Source organism: Anopheles coustani, chromosome 3, assembly GCF_943734705.1.
Source record: "Anopheles coustani chromosome 3, idAnoCousDA_361_x.2, whole genome shotgun sequence".
Classification (NCBI taxonomy): Eukaryota; Metazoa; Arthropoda; class Insecta; order Diptera; family Culicidae; genus Anopheles; species Anopheles coustani.
Window position 1 is genome coordinate 82,098,737 of NC_071288.1, and position 17,653 is coordinate 82,116,389.

The window sequence follows — 17,653 nt, forward strand, 5'->3', positions numbered from 1 at the left end:
CCGCAACACGAACATCGTCAATTGAATCGACTACCAATAGCGGGGAACAAAGTGAAAGGCTCTCGTTTTGAAACTCACCAAGTTGCTATCTTATCGCTTTTAATGCCTACTTCTAACAATTCAAATTTAGTAACAGATATCAAAGAGATACCAGCCGGCCCTTATAATAAAAAAATAATATCGAAAATATTTGATGATGCCATAACATTTTCCGATGATTCTACTGACTGTTTTCAGTTTAAACACAAGCAGATGATAAGCAATCAGCCTTATATTATCACGCGGAATGACCTTCTAGCAGAGTCATATTCTAGCAATAGCCCTTTTTCTATCAAGGGTTATACAGAAAACAGTATACCAAAAACTGGCAATTTAGTCATAGTTACGAATTCTGTAGTTGATAAAGACATAGCGTCGGAATTTGAAACTACGAAACATGATTCATTCAGCGAAATATTACAATCGTATATTCAATATTTAAAAGCGAAAACATACACTTTCGAATCAGGGTTCAAAGGCAACAAGAAGGCCTTACAAAAAATTGTTCTAGTTAGCTCAACAGATAGTGAAAATGTAATCACCGTACTTCTTATTGAGCTGTTACCAGGAATTTTGGTAACGCCAGATGTTACTCGAGAATTCGTGAGTATCATCAGCAACTGGAAGTCACAAATCGAGTTTTATCCAATGGATGTTAAAAGAATAAAAAATATCCTTCACTACATAGAGCTTTACGCGCGTACGAGCCGAATCATCTCGAACAGCGCAAATCAAGTTTCATGCGGCGACGATTGTTTGTGCAGGATCGTTGAGGAACATAATGAGATCAAACAGATAGCCTTCATACCAAATTCAGGTATAGACCAAACAGTAGCATGCAACATATTTTTAACACACAAGCGCAGTATATACAAAAGGATGAATAACGTATTATACGTTCACGAATCATGGCCCGGTAACAAGCTGGAGCATTTGAAGGCTTGTTTGCTGGAAGTCAAAAAAGGAGTAATTTTGCTGGTCCACATAACGGATTCAATTCGTTGGGAACAATTAACAAACTCCTGCGAAGACCTCTCTACGGAGCACATTAAAGCCGTAATCGGTGTGACCAGCGGCTTCTCGTCCACTTGAGCAACCTGTGCACTGCACAGTCATGAATTTATAAAATGAATCACAAAATTATTTGTTTAGTTATGGTATTGTTACAGGGCCCGCAGCCATACAATGCACTATGGGGAAAAGGCGGACATTAGGCGATGGAGAGTATGATAAATTCAGTTACATTTCCTTGTAGTAGACAAGTTAACTAAGACCAATCCAAATTATTAGCCTTTTAGGACTAGTAGATTTTGAGAAATAATCTGTCAAAGTCAAAAAAGTGTTAAAAAATGGTCCGCGCTAGCGAACTTTTATTGCTTGCTTGATGGCAATCGTTTTACAAGTATTTAAACTATGACCATGATGTTTTATACATCGTTGGAAAGGTAATATGTTAAGCTTTCATAAAAAAATATTTAATATGCACATTTACCATGTCTTACTCACTTTTGCTAAGTAAAACTGTGTGGCATTATGGAAAAAATACGCTTTTTCAACTTTGGTAATGCAGCAAAAAAATGTTTCGATGTGTTCTGGTCTAATTAGTGTTTAGAAACATAGTTTTACTATTTTTAAAGTATTTAGCAAAGTTTCACCGCCGGCATGGACCCGGATCAACCCCAACCATAATTTCGAAAAAAAAAACACTCTGCTAATCGTTCCTGGTCTCTATGAAAAAACAATGAAAACGATTTGAAAACAAAATGATCTAAACAGTCAAGTTCTTTATTCTACTATGTAAACACGCTTATCAGTCGGTTATCATAGCTGTCAAGCTGTGTGTAATCATTTTTTTATCAGTGATCACGGAACAACTAGGCATGTGTTGTCCTATTTGTGGTGCAACTCCTGTTCAGATGAGTGATCTAACTTTGCTTGAAACAGGATTTACCCCACAACCTTCCGAATTATTGCATGGCATATCCCCACTACATTGCTGGTTGCGGTTTCTTCAGTGTTTATTAAATATTTCCTAAAGAGTCCCATTTAAGAAATGGAGGGTTACTCATGAGTACACCGCAGAATATGAAGCGCAGAAAAAATAATTCGACAAAACCTCTACGATGCATTCGGTGTCAGAGTTGACCAACCTCGAGCAAGATCGTCAGGAACAAGCACCTCAGGGAATGTTTGTCGTCGAATATTTTTCCTAATGTCGATAAAGAAAGTGTGGTAGAAAGGTTTAGGAATATATTGATAACCATAAGCTGCCAGAAAGTTATAAATACTGACAAATTTGACTCGTATTGCAAAGATACTTATCGTAAATTTTTGTCACTATATAGTTGGTTTAAAATACCGGCCACAGTACATAAAGTGTTGGCACATGCCCGGGATATTATATTGCAGACCCTTATTCCACTTGGGTGTTTAGGAGAAGAAGCATTATTTTCATTCAGAAGCGCGTCATAAATGTTTCTGGTCAGATAGGGCAGCACATGCAAGAAAATCGTCTAGGGAGAATTATTTAAAAGATACGTTTATGCGGGCTATACACAGTAGTGATCCAATTCTAAGTTCGATTTCTTTAGGCTATAGACAACATAATACGTAAAAGCTTTGCTTCCCAGCCATCGTCACAGACTTTTTTACCATAGTGGACAAAGAAACAGAAGATATGTCAATTGACCATGTAGTAAATCAAGTAGATCATATTAAAATAAGCTTAAATGGCCAAGGAAATTGAACTCATTTAATAAATGTGATTTTTGTGTTTTGTAATACACATTTATAATTTGTTTTTATAAAGAGTTTTGAAAATAACAGGTGATTATACATTTAAAAAATTACAGATTTCTTTGTTTCAAAAATATGTGTACTGTACTTTGCATACCTTCGGGCGCTCAAATATGATAAAAATCGAATAATTAATTATTTATACAAGCTAAAACCTTGTAGAATGGTTACAATGATGGCTTTGAGTAAGACACGTGCCTATAATAACAAAACACCGCGAAATGTCCACCGTTTCTCGTTAAATCTAGTAATGTCCGCTTGTTCCATACAAGTTCCCCATAGTGCAACGGTGGTACGGCGCGCCATATGACTGAATCTTTTTTGACTACCGTTGAAATCCGGACGCGGTCTGTTGGAGGGACGCAAATTTTGACGGCCGCACAAGATCTGTGAAGTGAGAGGTCTGCTCATACCATGGTATAGCAAAACCTGTCAAACTACCTCATAATCAACAAACTGACCTGCTTTAAATGATGATACTGCACGGATGCAAAGCAGTATTTGTTACACTATTCAAAAACATCTAATTTTCCACCCGCTTGCTTTATTGAGAGCAATTCCTGACGCAATGTTCAAAACATACGCGACCTCTCACTTTTATAGACCTTGTACAATTATGACGGCTGGTATATTTCTGTGTTCCACCACAGAAGTGTTTTCAAATGTTATGCATTAACACGTTAAGCGCTACGCATAATTTGCACTGCTTTCCGTTCTGCCGGCAAACTATCGACGGCGAGCGAGGCAGTGCATTCACGTTAAATCATGTCTCGACGAAACAGAACCAGGCAAAACAGAGAAATGAAAATACGGTCAGACTTCAGCATACACTGGGCCCAAAGTTAATCCGGACGCTCAAAAAATGAGCTTGCGTCCGACTTTGTGGTCGATTTTAAAGTACTTAGAATTGATAACAATAATTTTTGTTCATTGCATCTTCTTGGTGCACCTTCCTACGAAATACGTGCAAAAAGAACGGTGAAAAAAATCGTATCCAAGCGGCGCAATAAACAATAGAGTGGAAAACGTCTCAATTTTGACGGCCAATCGCAAAGTCGGACAGCTATATTTCATCGTATTTTTGTTAGCTAAAGTGGTGTGTAAGTTAGTTTCGACACTTGATATTTGTTATTATCGATGCAGACGACTCTTGGGCATCGTTAGAAGCACTCGGATGATTCGATTTATTATATTATTAAAGTTTTTATTGAAATATGCGTCACACCACTTTGTTGGAACGAAACGTCATCATTTATCCATCATAAAGATGGAAAAAGATTTCAAAACATATGAAATTAGACTTACATTAGCAAACTAACAGATTCAGACATCATTAAAAAGTATAACACTTCCAAAAGTATCGTAAAATTATCAAAGAACTGCTCTTTGCAGCACACAGAAAATTGGAAAAATTTCCAGGAGTTTTGCGAAACAATGCTTAATATTTTGTGACTTTCAATTTCAATTTATTTAAACTGTCAACAATTTTAAAGCATGATAATATAGCTTTCCAAAACTGTACTTGAAATTCGATTCCGACCATAATTATAGGAGTTACAGACCTTCAAAGTTGATGGATTTTTTTCAATTTTTCACGCAATATTTTCACAAATCTTGACTATGACGGGCTGTTTCTCAGAACCTGGAAGAACAGGGGCTCTAGTTTTTGGGTCATTTCTTAGTTTCATCTTGTAGTTTAAGAAAACATATGTCATTTTTCTGAAATCCAAAAATGAATTTTTGATTTTTATCCCGGCTTCGCTCCATCGTGCATTTGAGCCAAAGTAAGCATGACCCACTTCGGGCAGGATGTTATGAAACATGCAGGGAACGATGCGCGCAAAACCCGTTTGCGCGATCGACGTTAATAACCTAACCATGATTAAAAACAGCATTTATAGAACCGACAAACAAATTTTGTAAACTAGGTCAGCCTCAAACCCAACACTTAACCAACTACCTGTAAACTAGCCTTAAGAAACAGTATAAATAAATCGATGCCGAATAGACAAAAGAACAATTCGGTGGACACTGATCGGACGTGGTCGTCGTGGTCAAGTAGTTCACGATGACAAACCCTCCGTTTCGATAAGTCCGCAACCGTAAGTGGTTTCACGCAGTATTCGTAGATACAAGGTGACCACGAGTCATGGAAACCTTATATCCACCACAGGTGAACTCGATCGCGAATACCGGGCGCGTGGAGCCACGCGCTAGAAATTTGGCTGAAGACACAGCATTAAATTAGTATTTAAGGAATAGAAATCGTCAATAAACTAGCATTGAACAAGAACAGTGAAGCGTGATCGAACGGAGGACTTCCGTGTCGAAAACTTGGAACACTCGAACTAGCCAGCTCGGTGTACCGCACCGGTGCCGGTCGCTGCGTGGGAAGTTTCCGATGACAGCTAACACTGTGCCTTTACTACAGTTGGACCACGACAATAGATAATCGACGTCCGGCAGTATAAACAAATTCTGATCGACTGGTTTGAACTACATGACTATTTAAATTCCCACTATGGAGCTTTCTCCCGTCCACTCGTCTCACCCCCTCTCTTTCCCGCCCCTCTGGCCCATATACACCAGCCAAACCGGCTATGACAGCCGCGTGCGCAGCGTTCTCGTGCATGTTATCATTTCAATTTTTATTGAAAAGTCTGCGCAGTATGTTTCTGTGTTTTACAACTATACACACGATATGCTATCCACATTATTGCAGATATATTGTATCGTAGTGGCCGTATACGTTCTATTGCTTACCTATTTTTCAGCACAGAAACTCAATATTTACTGCTACATATTGCCAATTTCATATCCCATGTAGGGTGCACTGCAAAACATAAATTAAGAAGGTAGGTGACTATTTAATAGATTTGCCGCCGAAGATTTATATTTCACATGCGTTATATAGAGATGGCCGCTTTTCAGCACAACAACTTTACACATGATATGTCCAGGGTAAGTGTAAATTTGTAAAATATTGTCATAGAAAATTGTGGCGTTTGTCGTGCTTTGAATGGAACGCTATGTCATGGCGTATTTTTGAAAGAACATTATGAAACGTGTGTGTAATGCTCAAATACAATGTGTTACCTTAAATTCCCATGAATCGCAATTTTGGATTAAGTAGCAAATGTTTACGATAGCCCCTGATATCTCCACCTGAAGAAAGAGGAGAAGATCAGTCTCCTGGTCAAGGAAATTTAAAAACAAATTGCATGAAGGGTAAAAACAAAGTACCCAACCAGCCCGGAATTGAGTTCCATTTGAAAATTGAGCAGGCCGGAGAAAACTCCATACAAAAAAAACCAGCTCTCTCGGACTTAGCCGATTTTTGCGATGCCACTCTCGATGATTGCTGTCCGCAGATGCCGCGATAGTGGCGGAGACGCGTCGCTCGCGGACTTAGCCAAAATTTTCGATCCCGCTTTCGAACATAGCCCGCCGCAGATGCCGCGATAGCAAAGGAGCGCTTTTTTATGCGATCGAACGAGCGCGACGATGTGCGTGTGGGTGTTTTTTCCCGTTCGCACAGCGCATCTTACACGCAGAGTGATTTTGACACATTGATGTAAACAAAGCAGCATGGTAAGTTCGCTAAAGTTTTTCGCCGATAATTACGTATTATTTTCATATTTCAGCTGCTAAAAGGTAACATTTTACTCTATCAACCAACAATCAACCATTCAACGTACGTTGCGAACCAGTGCTCGAAGTATTTACCGCTGGATGGTAAGTTCCGGACGAGCTGATCGAAGTGCGCAGCCATATCGTGGCGCTGGATCCATGGCAGGGAAATGTAAGCAATTAGGTAAGTTATGTTGTGAAGTGGTTTTATTAAAAAAAGTGCGTGTTTAAGTTTAAATGGCTGCAATTTGTAGGTCTTAAGTACAGCAGTAAGCACTAATGTGGTTTATTATATAATGATGTACTGTTCTGTTCCATACAGGTTATCAGCCGGAGTATATCAGCGGCTCCAGGTGGATGGTGAAAAAGCTCCTCCAGATGAAAATAATGATGCCATGCGGACAGGAAAAACCATATCTTTATCAGGTGAGTAATCGCAATTTTTAACGGTTTTCTAAACTTGTTCGATGTTCGTTTTTCTTAATCTTAAAATGAACCGGTTGTGATTTGTTTACCTTTATTAAGGTATTTATTATTTTCGGTTTATTTATGGTGTGTCATGTCAATTATGCGTCGGCCAATGTGTTACATTTAAACATGTGTTGAATAGTTTACAAAATACACACAAGTGTAATGGACATAATTAATAATTAAGGTGTGGACATACTTTTTTTTTGCTATCTCAATGCATTTTTTAATTGATATGTGTGAGATTGACGAAATAAATCTAAAAGTCTAAAAGCTATGGTTCATACCGCCATTCTGCAGTGTGATCTTTCCAAGCAACAGACGCTTTCGCTTTTTTACATCGCTTTTTTTTTAAATAAATTCTGTTACGCTTTTAAAAACGTTGTAAGTATTATCATACAAACTTTTGCTTGGTGTTTTGTTAATTATAAAAATATTTAGAACCATGCAACGAAGCCGGTTTGTTTTTCGTCGTATGCGCGGTAGTGGACGGTTATCCCGGATGACCGATGCTAGGCTAGCTAGATCGCAAGACGATCAAAACGCCGTTGCTGTAGTCGAATTGCCAAGTAAGTGAATGGAAAGTGTAAAAATAAGTGTGATAATTAATCACAAGTGAATGTTTTAGTGGTTCATGACGAAGAACCAATGGAAGTGGAAGCCGCTGGGAATGTACAAATGGACAGTGATGTGGAGCCCAGCAGCAACTGTAGCAGCGAGGATGAGGAAGAGTTGATTGCAAAGAGACAATCAATATTTAAAAACCTTTCTTTCGAGGAAGGTCTTAGATATTGGGCTCTTTTATCAAGCCTTCCTCACGTGTGGCTGAACCTCCTGCTGGAGTTAATCCGCGAAAAAACGCATTTAGTTTTGCCCAAGGATGCGCGTACTCTGTTGCACACCAACAGGATACCTGCAACCATCACAACTACTGCAGGTGGCCGAATGTGGTACAATGGTATACACAAATGCCTGGAAAAGCGATCAAGGTAAGAGTTTGATCAATGGTCTTAGAAGTGCTTTGTTTTTAAATGTTTTTATTTTTTCTTTCAGCGTTGTGATAATGCCTTCCAATATATCATTGAACATTTCGATCGATGGCATTCCGTTACATCGAAGCAGCCGCGAAGCATTCTGGCCTATTCTTATTTCTATCCACGAATTGCCGAAAGAAGCTCCAATGATAGTGGCCATATATAGTGGCCAACAAAAACCGCAAAGCATGGAGGGCTTCCTTCGTTGTTTCGTGGATGAAATGAATGGTATTTTGGCCACTGGAATTACCATAAGAGGGCAAACGGTCACCGTAGCAATTCGGTGCGTCATCGCCGATGCTCCTGCCAGAGCAATGGTCAAAGGTATGGTATTGAAATATAGTAAGAATTTTTTTTTAACTTTTGTAACATTTTTTTTTAACTGCAGGAGCTGCCAGCCACAACGCGCGACAAGGATGCCTCAAGTGCACTGCGCTGGGCACCAAAAGTGCACAAACAGGTGCAGTCGTTTTCGAAAGCACTACTGCTTCGAAGAGAACGGACTTAGATTTTAGAAACGAAACTTATCCCGACCACCACCGTACTCGCTCGCCACTCCTAGATTTGGATAATTTCGATATGATCGAGGATGTCATCGTTTCCGATCGATTGCATCTAATCGATCTCGGAGTGATGCGAAAATTATTGCAGGGGTGGCGAGCGGGTGTATTTTTAAACGTGGCAAAATGGTCGTCGGATAAAGCGAAAGAAATATCTACTAGGCTTACAAAAATAGTGCTTCCCAGTGAGATTCATAGGAAATTCCGGACCCTTAACGACATTCAGAATTGGAAAGGGTCCGAGTATAGTTCCTTCTTACACTATGGAAGTATTGTAGTTTTAAAAAATAATGTAAGTAAGGTAGTTTATGAGCACTTCTTGCTGTTTTATTGTGCGATAACATTATTATCGTCTAATGTGCATAGGAGGAAGTGGGAACAGGCTGGACAAATGTTGATCCAGTTTGTGTCCCAATTCAACGAAGTGTATTCGGAAGGGTATGTCACAAGCAACGTGCATAATTTGGTACACGTCTATGACGAAGTGGCCAAATTTGGTGCACTAGGAACCTTGTCGGCATACCCTTTCGAAAACGAGTTACAGCATATAAAAAATATGCTCCGTAACGGCTACAGAGGCTTGCAGCAAGTAGCAAATAGACTTTCGGAATTAGATAATTTTAATATTAGGACAGGAAATCAACCAAATGATCCAAGAAGCGCATACTTGACAAAATCTGGAAATAGTATAGAAGTAAACTTTGACGATTTTATTCTAAAAAATGGCAATAGAGACGGCTGGTTTTTAACGAAAAATTTTGAAATAATTAAATATTCTACTGCCATGAAAACACCAGCGGGGATAAAAATAGCTGGACAAAAATTAACAAAAAAATATGCTTATTTTGACAAACCACATCTCTCCTCGGTTCTATTAGTCTCTTGTGGATACATCACTGACTTGACTGTAGAAACATCTTTATATACTCCGGACCATATAAAATGTAAGTTAGTTTTTATTAATCTTGACCAAGAGAATAGTGCATTGTTCACTCCTTTATTGCACACTTTGATAGATTAAAAATAGTTTAAACGGCCTAGGTTACATGTTAACGGAACTTTACACAATTCATGACTTTGTTTACAATTAATCATTTGCGCAATTATGTTTAGAACTAGGTTAGTGATATTATTAAATATAAAGATTTATAATTTAATAATCGTTACAGTTTTGGTTTTCATTTATTTAGAGCTGCTCAAAATCATCTTCACTAAATTTCTGTTTGCAGGAGGGAAATCTTACACCGGTACATAATTTTTCCCTCCTAGAAGCCCTTTGTAACCTATCTTGAATAAATTTAAAAAATATTTTCATCTTCAACGTCCGTCCATTACTCGCTGAAGCCTCTCTTAGAAGAATTAAAATATCGCTAAAACTACGAAACTTAATTTTAGGGGTGGCGCTTCTACTAACCCCAGTCCAACTACAAGACGCAAACAATTTTTTGGAGAACATAAGGTCGATTGTTTCCTGTAAACGGTTAGGAACGTCGTCAGTAATGATTCGACCTTTCAGAAAATTTAAAACTCTTTCGCGATATGTAGCGTCGTCGTGTAACTTTCTATCCATTTCTATTATTTCGTTTTCGCTATTCATCGGGCTAATTTCGAAATTGTCACTTTCTGCTGTTTCTCTCCTACACATAATGGACGCTGCCATCTCTAATTTACTCTCCGCAACGCCTAACTTCCTTTTTAACAATTGCACTTCTTTTTCTAAGGCCGAAATTCGGTGCCCGCAGTTGCATGTCGTATTACAAGAATTTTCCGTTAAAGTAGTTGTCTCAGGTTCAGGTAAAGCTAGTATCGGCTCACTGCACTTTACCTCGTCAATTACCGATAATTCCACTAAACTGGACACCGGAGGCAAGCGGCTAGAAGTACATTTTTCCTGCGGCAAATCGACGGCAACAACACTGAAGCCTGCTTGGGTCAGCTTTTCAATGTAGCTTGAGCAGTCAGTGTTCTAAAAGAAATGTTCATTTTTGGATTATTCATTTTAAACAAAGAAGAGGTAAAACACGTACCTTTTCCATTTAAGTTGTTTATCTAACGTAACTGAGTTTAATTCCTCAGTTTACTGATTCGCGACAAAGCTTAATTCGGGGCAGTTTTCTTAACAATGTTGACAAACACGACGTTAACGCGCGATAGGTTTTCAATTTTAAAAATGCCGACCACGGCCATCGCTATTTAAAGTTGTTTGATTAAGGTGAAATATTTCATCGCAACCAAGGTTATCAATTTAATCAATTTATTGATTGATTAATCAAATTGATAACCTATCAATCCTATCTATCGGAACCTTTCTTGCATTGACAGGTTGCTTCCATTACTTGTTGATGTTAACTGTGTGGTTTATTTAAGTTGTTACTTTTTAACATTCGCCTATATTCTTTCAATAACGTGTTGTGGAGGATCTGCCTGGCACGATATTTCAGTAGAGTCATGCAAAAACGAACCAAACTTCATCTGTCCGTTGAACCGGCAAAGATATATATACAAATGTTTTATAGATGATTTGTTGTTTTCTTTTTTTTAGGCAGCGCCAGCATGCCGCCCCACTCCGACAAAAGTTCTATCCGGATTTTTCCAGTGGGCAACGAAGAAAGGGATTATTTACTACTACTCCCTGGCTAAGCGAACCGATATTTGATACGAGCTTCATCAAGTTTATTTTCTATGATATGCGACGGATTTATGCCGTGAATCATCAAGGTAAGTTATTCAGTTAAAAAACTGTTAACTTTCATCTGCGTATACTTGTTGGTTTAAATCGGAGAATTGTGCTGCAGTGGTGACGAGATGAACATTGCAACACGTGTTCTTACAATGCATGAATATGTTTGAAAAGTTCTCGGTTCAAATAACGTTTTCATTATTACAGGTGATGCTGCATTAAAGCGGAAATACTGGGCGCAACAAAAGCGATGCTGTGAAAATATTTGTTGAGGTATGTTATGCTATTTATCAACGATAATCTTGATTTGTTAAGTCAATGTTACTTATACACTGCTATGATTTCAATTTCATTTTAGGTTCTTCTTGTATCAGGTTATCAACAGGTATGATCACGTTGGTCATGATATTTGTAGGGTTACGTGTCCAATTACAACCCGTAAACATATGATGAATCAATCTAAACCTTATCTTATATATTTTTTCAATCATTTTAGGTCTCTTGGGCATCGTTCACACGTTATTTCTTCGGGCAGCTAACAGGGTGGCACTTACTTAAAACGTATGTTTTTAACGTGTGTGAATAAGTTTTACTTGATGTGCTGCGTGCAACAATCAGGTTAGTTATATTTCATATTTTTATATTATCTTAAATAAATAGTGCTTCGCATCTTGGAACATAACTAAGCTATTCTTCGTTCAAATTTAGATCATCCACCGTGTATTACATCAACTCATGTACGATGTACCTGGAATGTTTGACCTAGTAGAAAAACCACATACGATTCGAACGATACGATAAGTATAGTAAACGAACGTGACGAGGAGATCTATGGGTAAGCTATAATTTTATCGCTTGTTTAAACTACGATTAAGAAACGGATGACTGTCTTAATCCACTCTAATTCATAATAACTTTGCAACCATCACATACGCCTTTGATTATATGATCCAACCACTTAGAGCCTAAAGTTTTTTTTTTCCAAATAAGATGCATATTGTTTTATTTTAATTGATATTAACTTTATCAAATATTATAAACTTAATAAACCAATTAGACTTGCCACAAACAATTTATCTGAGATGGTTGGAATATCAATGGGCCGTGATAGTATCGGAAAGGCATTGCATTTGTATTTATTGAAATGTTATTCTTTTCTTTAAGTTAAATGCTATAAGACAAATTGAATTGGTTAAAACTTTATTTGGTAACTTATATATTCGAAAAATTTCTAGATAATTTCTTCATCGGTGCGCGTTTGAAATTTTGGGAATGACCTAATGTCTGGTACTTTCAACAGCACCACTTGGTGATCCTCAACATCATCATAGCGGATGGATCGGCATCATAGCGGCAGATCATATGGTAAGCTATTTCTTATATTTACTATCATAGTAATAAGGATCATACCCCTAAGTTAAGCTTTATAAATTTTAAAGCACCAATTTGCTAACACCTTGCTTTCATTTCATGGGTAAACAGTTTTCATTATAAATAATTAAGTCCGTGAAATTTATGTTGAATAATATTAAAATTGTGTTATCGTATGAAAAGATCAATTAACAAATCGTTAATATCCGATACTACAGGTGATTTCGTGTATCAACTGTGTTTAGTTGATATCGTAAATAATCAATAACAACTCTGCTGGCGTTAATTTATAATATCAACTCAATGACGATTTTTACAGATAAACATTTATTTATTCAATTGTTTTCTTTTTTTCGTTTCAGATTTACCATTGTTTGCCGAAGATCGCGTAATTCAACTGTAAGCAACCAAAAAATCGGTAAATAAATTGTAAAAAAGGAAATAATTTTCGTTCAGCGTATTTATTCGGCGCACGGGCTAGCCCGTCACAGCTGTGACGTCACAGCCAAGCGTCGGAGTGAAAGAAACAAATACACCGCGGGGAAAAGTAACTCAAGGCCCTGGGGTGCTCGCGCGCTCACCACTGAAATAGCCCGCGAAGACGCTGCTATCGCGGGGAGTTGTCGCTGCCGGCTATTATTTGCCGATAGCCGGCTAGATCCCGCTCAACTCGAGTTTATCGCATTCAAATGGGTAGTTGGGTATGATGTCCCCCCCTCTCACGAGTGCGGCGCTGAGCGACTTCGAGCAGAATTCGAGCTGGAAGTGAGCGACATTATTAAATAGCCGCATTGTATGTAAATCTGTGTCTTTGCTGAATCGGTTATTTCTAAATTAGCCGCGCATTCACTGCGCACGCAACTAGATGGCAGTGACAAGGATTTTCAAATTGACGGTGTTGGTTATGACGTATTCTAACATAGCTTGGCTAATATATTTTATTTGTTTTAAGTTGGGTAAATATGGTATAAGTTTTAGTAAAATAGATTTTTATGTTCTTTTTTTAACTCTCAGTCCATTCCATTAATGCCTTAGAATGGTAACATATGTGTATTATTAATGGGTAAATTAAAATGAATGTTTCAATTTTCGTCATAAATTATTGACGAGATTGTATTCCATAAATGTTTTTGTAATTTTAATGTTAAAGCCAACATGAATATATTTAAATTCTTTGTATTGTACAACAAAACTCATTACCCAAACTCAAAAGTATTTATAATCTGGTTTACAAGGATTCGTTGGTATAGCTGCTATCAGCTTAGCATTTCCTTTCAGCCAGCATGTATCAATCTGACTACGAAAATTTCACATAGTTTAATACATTAACCGCCATATTAAAGACGGACAGTAAATTTTCCATTCAAGTCGCGCCATTCCCTAGGAATTGAATCGACAAATGTATGAGTCGTGCTTTTGCGCCGCGCGGGCGTATGACTTTCATCTATCAAGTATTACTTGAACGGAAAATTAAAATATTTTACGTTGATATTATCTTCTTCTTGGCGTAACGACCTCTTGGTCATGCCAACCCGTTAAGGGCTTACGAGACTTGTTTCCCTGTTGTACGTGGATAGTCAGTCCTCTCGTACAGGGGAGGGTCCGGTCTCGGTTGGGATTCCAACCCACGCCGTCGAGGACGTTGATATTATACTGTTCACATTATTTTCGATAAGTTAGTTATGGCTTAGGTCTTGACTGATGTGAATACTTTTAGAAACTGGTAAACAAGAAGCTTCCATATAATATGCATTTAAAAGAATATTATATTCATTTTGTATAAGCATACACGTCATTGATAGTAAACTTAAAATCGTGGCTTAAGGGCTTTATTATCGGTACTTTACTTTAAGAAATAGTTTGTTGAACAATCTCGTTCTATAAAGGATTCAAATTTCTTCCTAAATTGTACTGTGGCTGGCCGGTACAAAACGGCACAAAACGGCACCACTTATGCGTCGAGACTCTGCACGAAAACAAAACGACGAGGCTTGCCATTTTTTCCCTATTTTCAAAGTGTTGTTTTCCTGTTGTACAGGACAGCGTCAAGAAAACTGACTGTTCCCGACGGAATAATCATGCTGATCTCAACCATCTTGGAAAAATGCTTGGACCTGGAGGCTCAAAATCTGCACACTGTGAACATTGTGAAACTTGTACAGGACCAATGTATGAAATCGAAAAAAAACAAAAACGTACAAATATTTCGATTGTCATCCCACACAAGTAACATTTTAAGTTTTATCATTGTTCTTACGATGTTGTTCATGCTCATCATTAAGTCTCATTTTAAGAGTAAAATATCTTAAAGGCTGTGATAAAACCTTCATAAACCCGATTTAAGTGTAAGAGGGCCCACTCTACAGAACGTTGTCAAAACCATCCCTTAAAACCTTTTCTAGACCAAAAATCACTGGTTGGTTTTAAGAGAAGGTTTTAAGAAGGAGTTAACAGCGTATTTACAGACTCTTCAAGTCTACTAAGATTTTAGACTTAATGAGCGGTTTTATAGCTATCCTCAAAAGGTTTTAAGGATGTCAAAATTATTAAAACTATTTTGCCTGCTGAGAAACCTCTATAAAACCAATTGGACTTGGTACACCCATGTTAAAACATTCGGCCCTATTCCGGGGAACGGTCGTTCCCGGGAAGGGTCGTTGTCGTAGTTTGTTTACGTTTAACCGTCAATTTTTTTTAAAAATGTTCGTTTTCTGTTCTACGCCAAAGTTAAACTGTTATACGCGGGAACGGTCGTTCCCGCATTGTATGAGGAAAATTTTTGCTGCTCTTTGAGCATCCGTTCAATCGTCTACCCGGGTAGTTTTTGGAGTTTTATTTTCAAATAACTTTTGATTGGATTGTCGTATCGGCATGAAACTTTCAGAATGACTAGAAAAAATAATTTTCTATCGTTTTGCTAAACCAAATTGTTTTTTAAAGGAATTTAAATGATTGTTATTTGTATTTTCCGGTCGACACCCCTTACTCGTTCAACTGGTCAACCCGTGTAGCATATAAATTTGTATGGGAGATTCCGTTTTCCTGTACTTCAGACCTCATATCTTTTTATCGAGATGTCGGAGCGATTTGAAATTTTCAGTGATGATACTTGAGGCTATTTTCTAAATGATAAGTGTATGAGTGTTAATTTTAAAAATTCATTACGTATATTTATTTGTGTTTTCTTAAAAAGGTAAAAACAAAGTATGATGTCCCCCCCCTCTCACGAGTGCGGCGCTGAGCGACTTCGAGCAGAATTCGAGCTGGAAGTGTGCGACATTATTAAATAGCCGCATTGTATGCAAATCTGTGTCTTTGCTGAATCGGTTATTTCTAAATTAGCCGCGCATTCACTGCGCACGCCACTAGATGGCAGTGACATAGATTTTCAAATTGACCTTGTTGGTTAAAACGTATTTTAACCTAGCTTGACTAACATATTTTATTTATTTTAAGTTGTGTTAATATGGTATAAGTTTAAATCAAATAAATTTTGATGTTCTTTTTTTAACTCTCAATCCTTTTCATGCCTTAGAATGGTTACATGTGTGTATTATTAGTGTGCAAATTAAAAATGAATACAATCAATCCATGAATGTTTCAGATATGAAGCTCATAGGCCATATTACACAAGTAAAATATTGTGTTTTCGTCAAATGTTTTCGACAATGGTATCAATAATTCATTTACGCCTATCTCAAAGTTTTCAGTTGGATCATTAAAAACGTTTTGATGAACATAGATCAGAAAAGTGTGGCATGGTGTTTGCATTACTCCTAATTTACTCCTAAGATTTATTGAATATCAATATGTAGATCTCGCAAATTCTTGCCATGACTGATCAGCAGATCAAATACAGTTGAACTTGAAAAAATTGCTACCCGTGAAAAGCCATCATCTATTTTGACATGGCTTTTTGACCTATACGCAAGAAACTGAACAAATTTTCACATAGCTTTTTACTTTTAGTTTGATGATGTTTTATCTTCACCAGTTTACTGTTGGGATCATATTATACTATAATTGAAGAACATTAAAAAAAATAGACAAATTTTCATTTACGAAAAGAAAAAAGTTAACTAAGCTAATTGAATGAAGTAAATTTTGTTGTAAAGTTTCATCTTTTTAGTACTTTCAGAAAATATTTCGACGCCCACTAAGAAAGCCTTACGGTCCTTGGCTGAAACTTTAGCCATAGCCGACAAAATCATTCATGTAGGAGTTTTTTCAGCTGTTGTGTGGCATTCACGATCAAATGCTTCTCCGTTTGGACTTTAGAATGTTGGAATAGGTCCTACCTTAGGGTGCTGTTCATGGGTTTTCGATTGGTTGTAGTTGAGATGCATGCGGAGGGTTAGAAATGTTGGGTTTTTAAATTTTTTTTGATCCGTTTAATTCCTCCGATGCTATTTGCGCATGATTTACTGTGGCCGGGTATGTCCAAACCACTGAATCATACTCTTAATGATTGTTTTCTGATAAAGTTGCTTAATTACGAAATGAACTGCACACTATACACTTCTCCAGACGCCACAAGTCTTGCCAGGAAAAACAACGACTTTGTGCTCGCTGGTTTTCAGCCACGATATGGCGTTCTATGGGACTTAACGGGCCCCAAAACATTCAAAATATACTGGAAAAAGCTTCAAAAGGAACGTCGACTGGCTTTAAATAATATTTGGTCAAACATATAATCAAATGTAGTTGGTTTACTGTTTTGTCCACGGCGGATTCAACTTAAATCATACAGTTGTCATACTTGTTCTGAATTTAAAAGAAATGCTACTCTTTATTTAGCTTTCAACAGAAAGTTGCTAGCGTATTCCGGTTTTGCATGGAAAGTCGTTAAAATTTGTCTATTTTGTTTAATTCTAACGTTATTCCTCGGAACAAGCTATTAATTGAATGAAAACGCCATTAGAAAATTTTAAGCTGTGTTCCATTGAAAATATGAATTTTTTTTATAGAAAATATGTTTACCGCATGTTGATGAAACCGTGTCGTACGTACAAAATTAAGAAACGTGTTTTTGAAACATAGAATGACATATGATTTAATGAGAAGCAAGAATTGAA

At 37.4% G+C, this 17,653-nt stretch overlaps 1 protein-coding gene across 1 annotated transcript; it reads left to right on the forward strand.

The window, feature by feature from the left end:
• The first annotated feature begins 8,546 nt into the window (after nucleotides 1–8,546).
• On the forward strand, nucleotides 8,547–12,981 carry LOC131267674 (uncharacterized). The gene is made up of 3 exons (XM_058270608.1): nucleotides 8,547–9,268; nucleotides 11,070–11,245; nucleotides 12,941–12,981. The coding sequence occupies exons 1-3, from the start codon at nucleotides 8,547–8,549 to the stop codon at nucleotides 12,979–12,981; spliced, it is 939 nt and encodes a 312-aa protein (XP_058126591.1).
• Nucleotides 12,982–17,653: the final 4,672 nt, after the last annotated feature.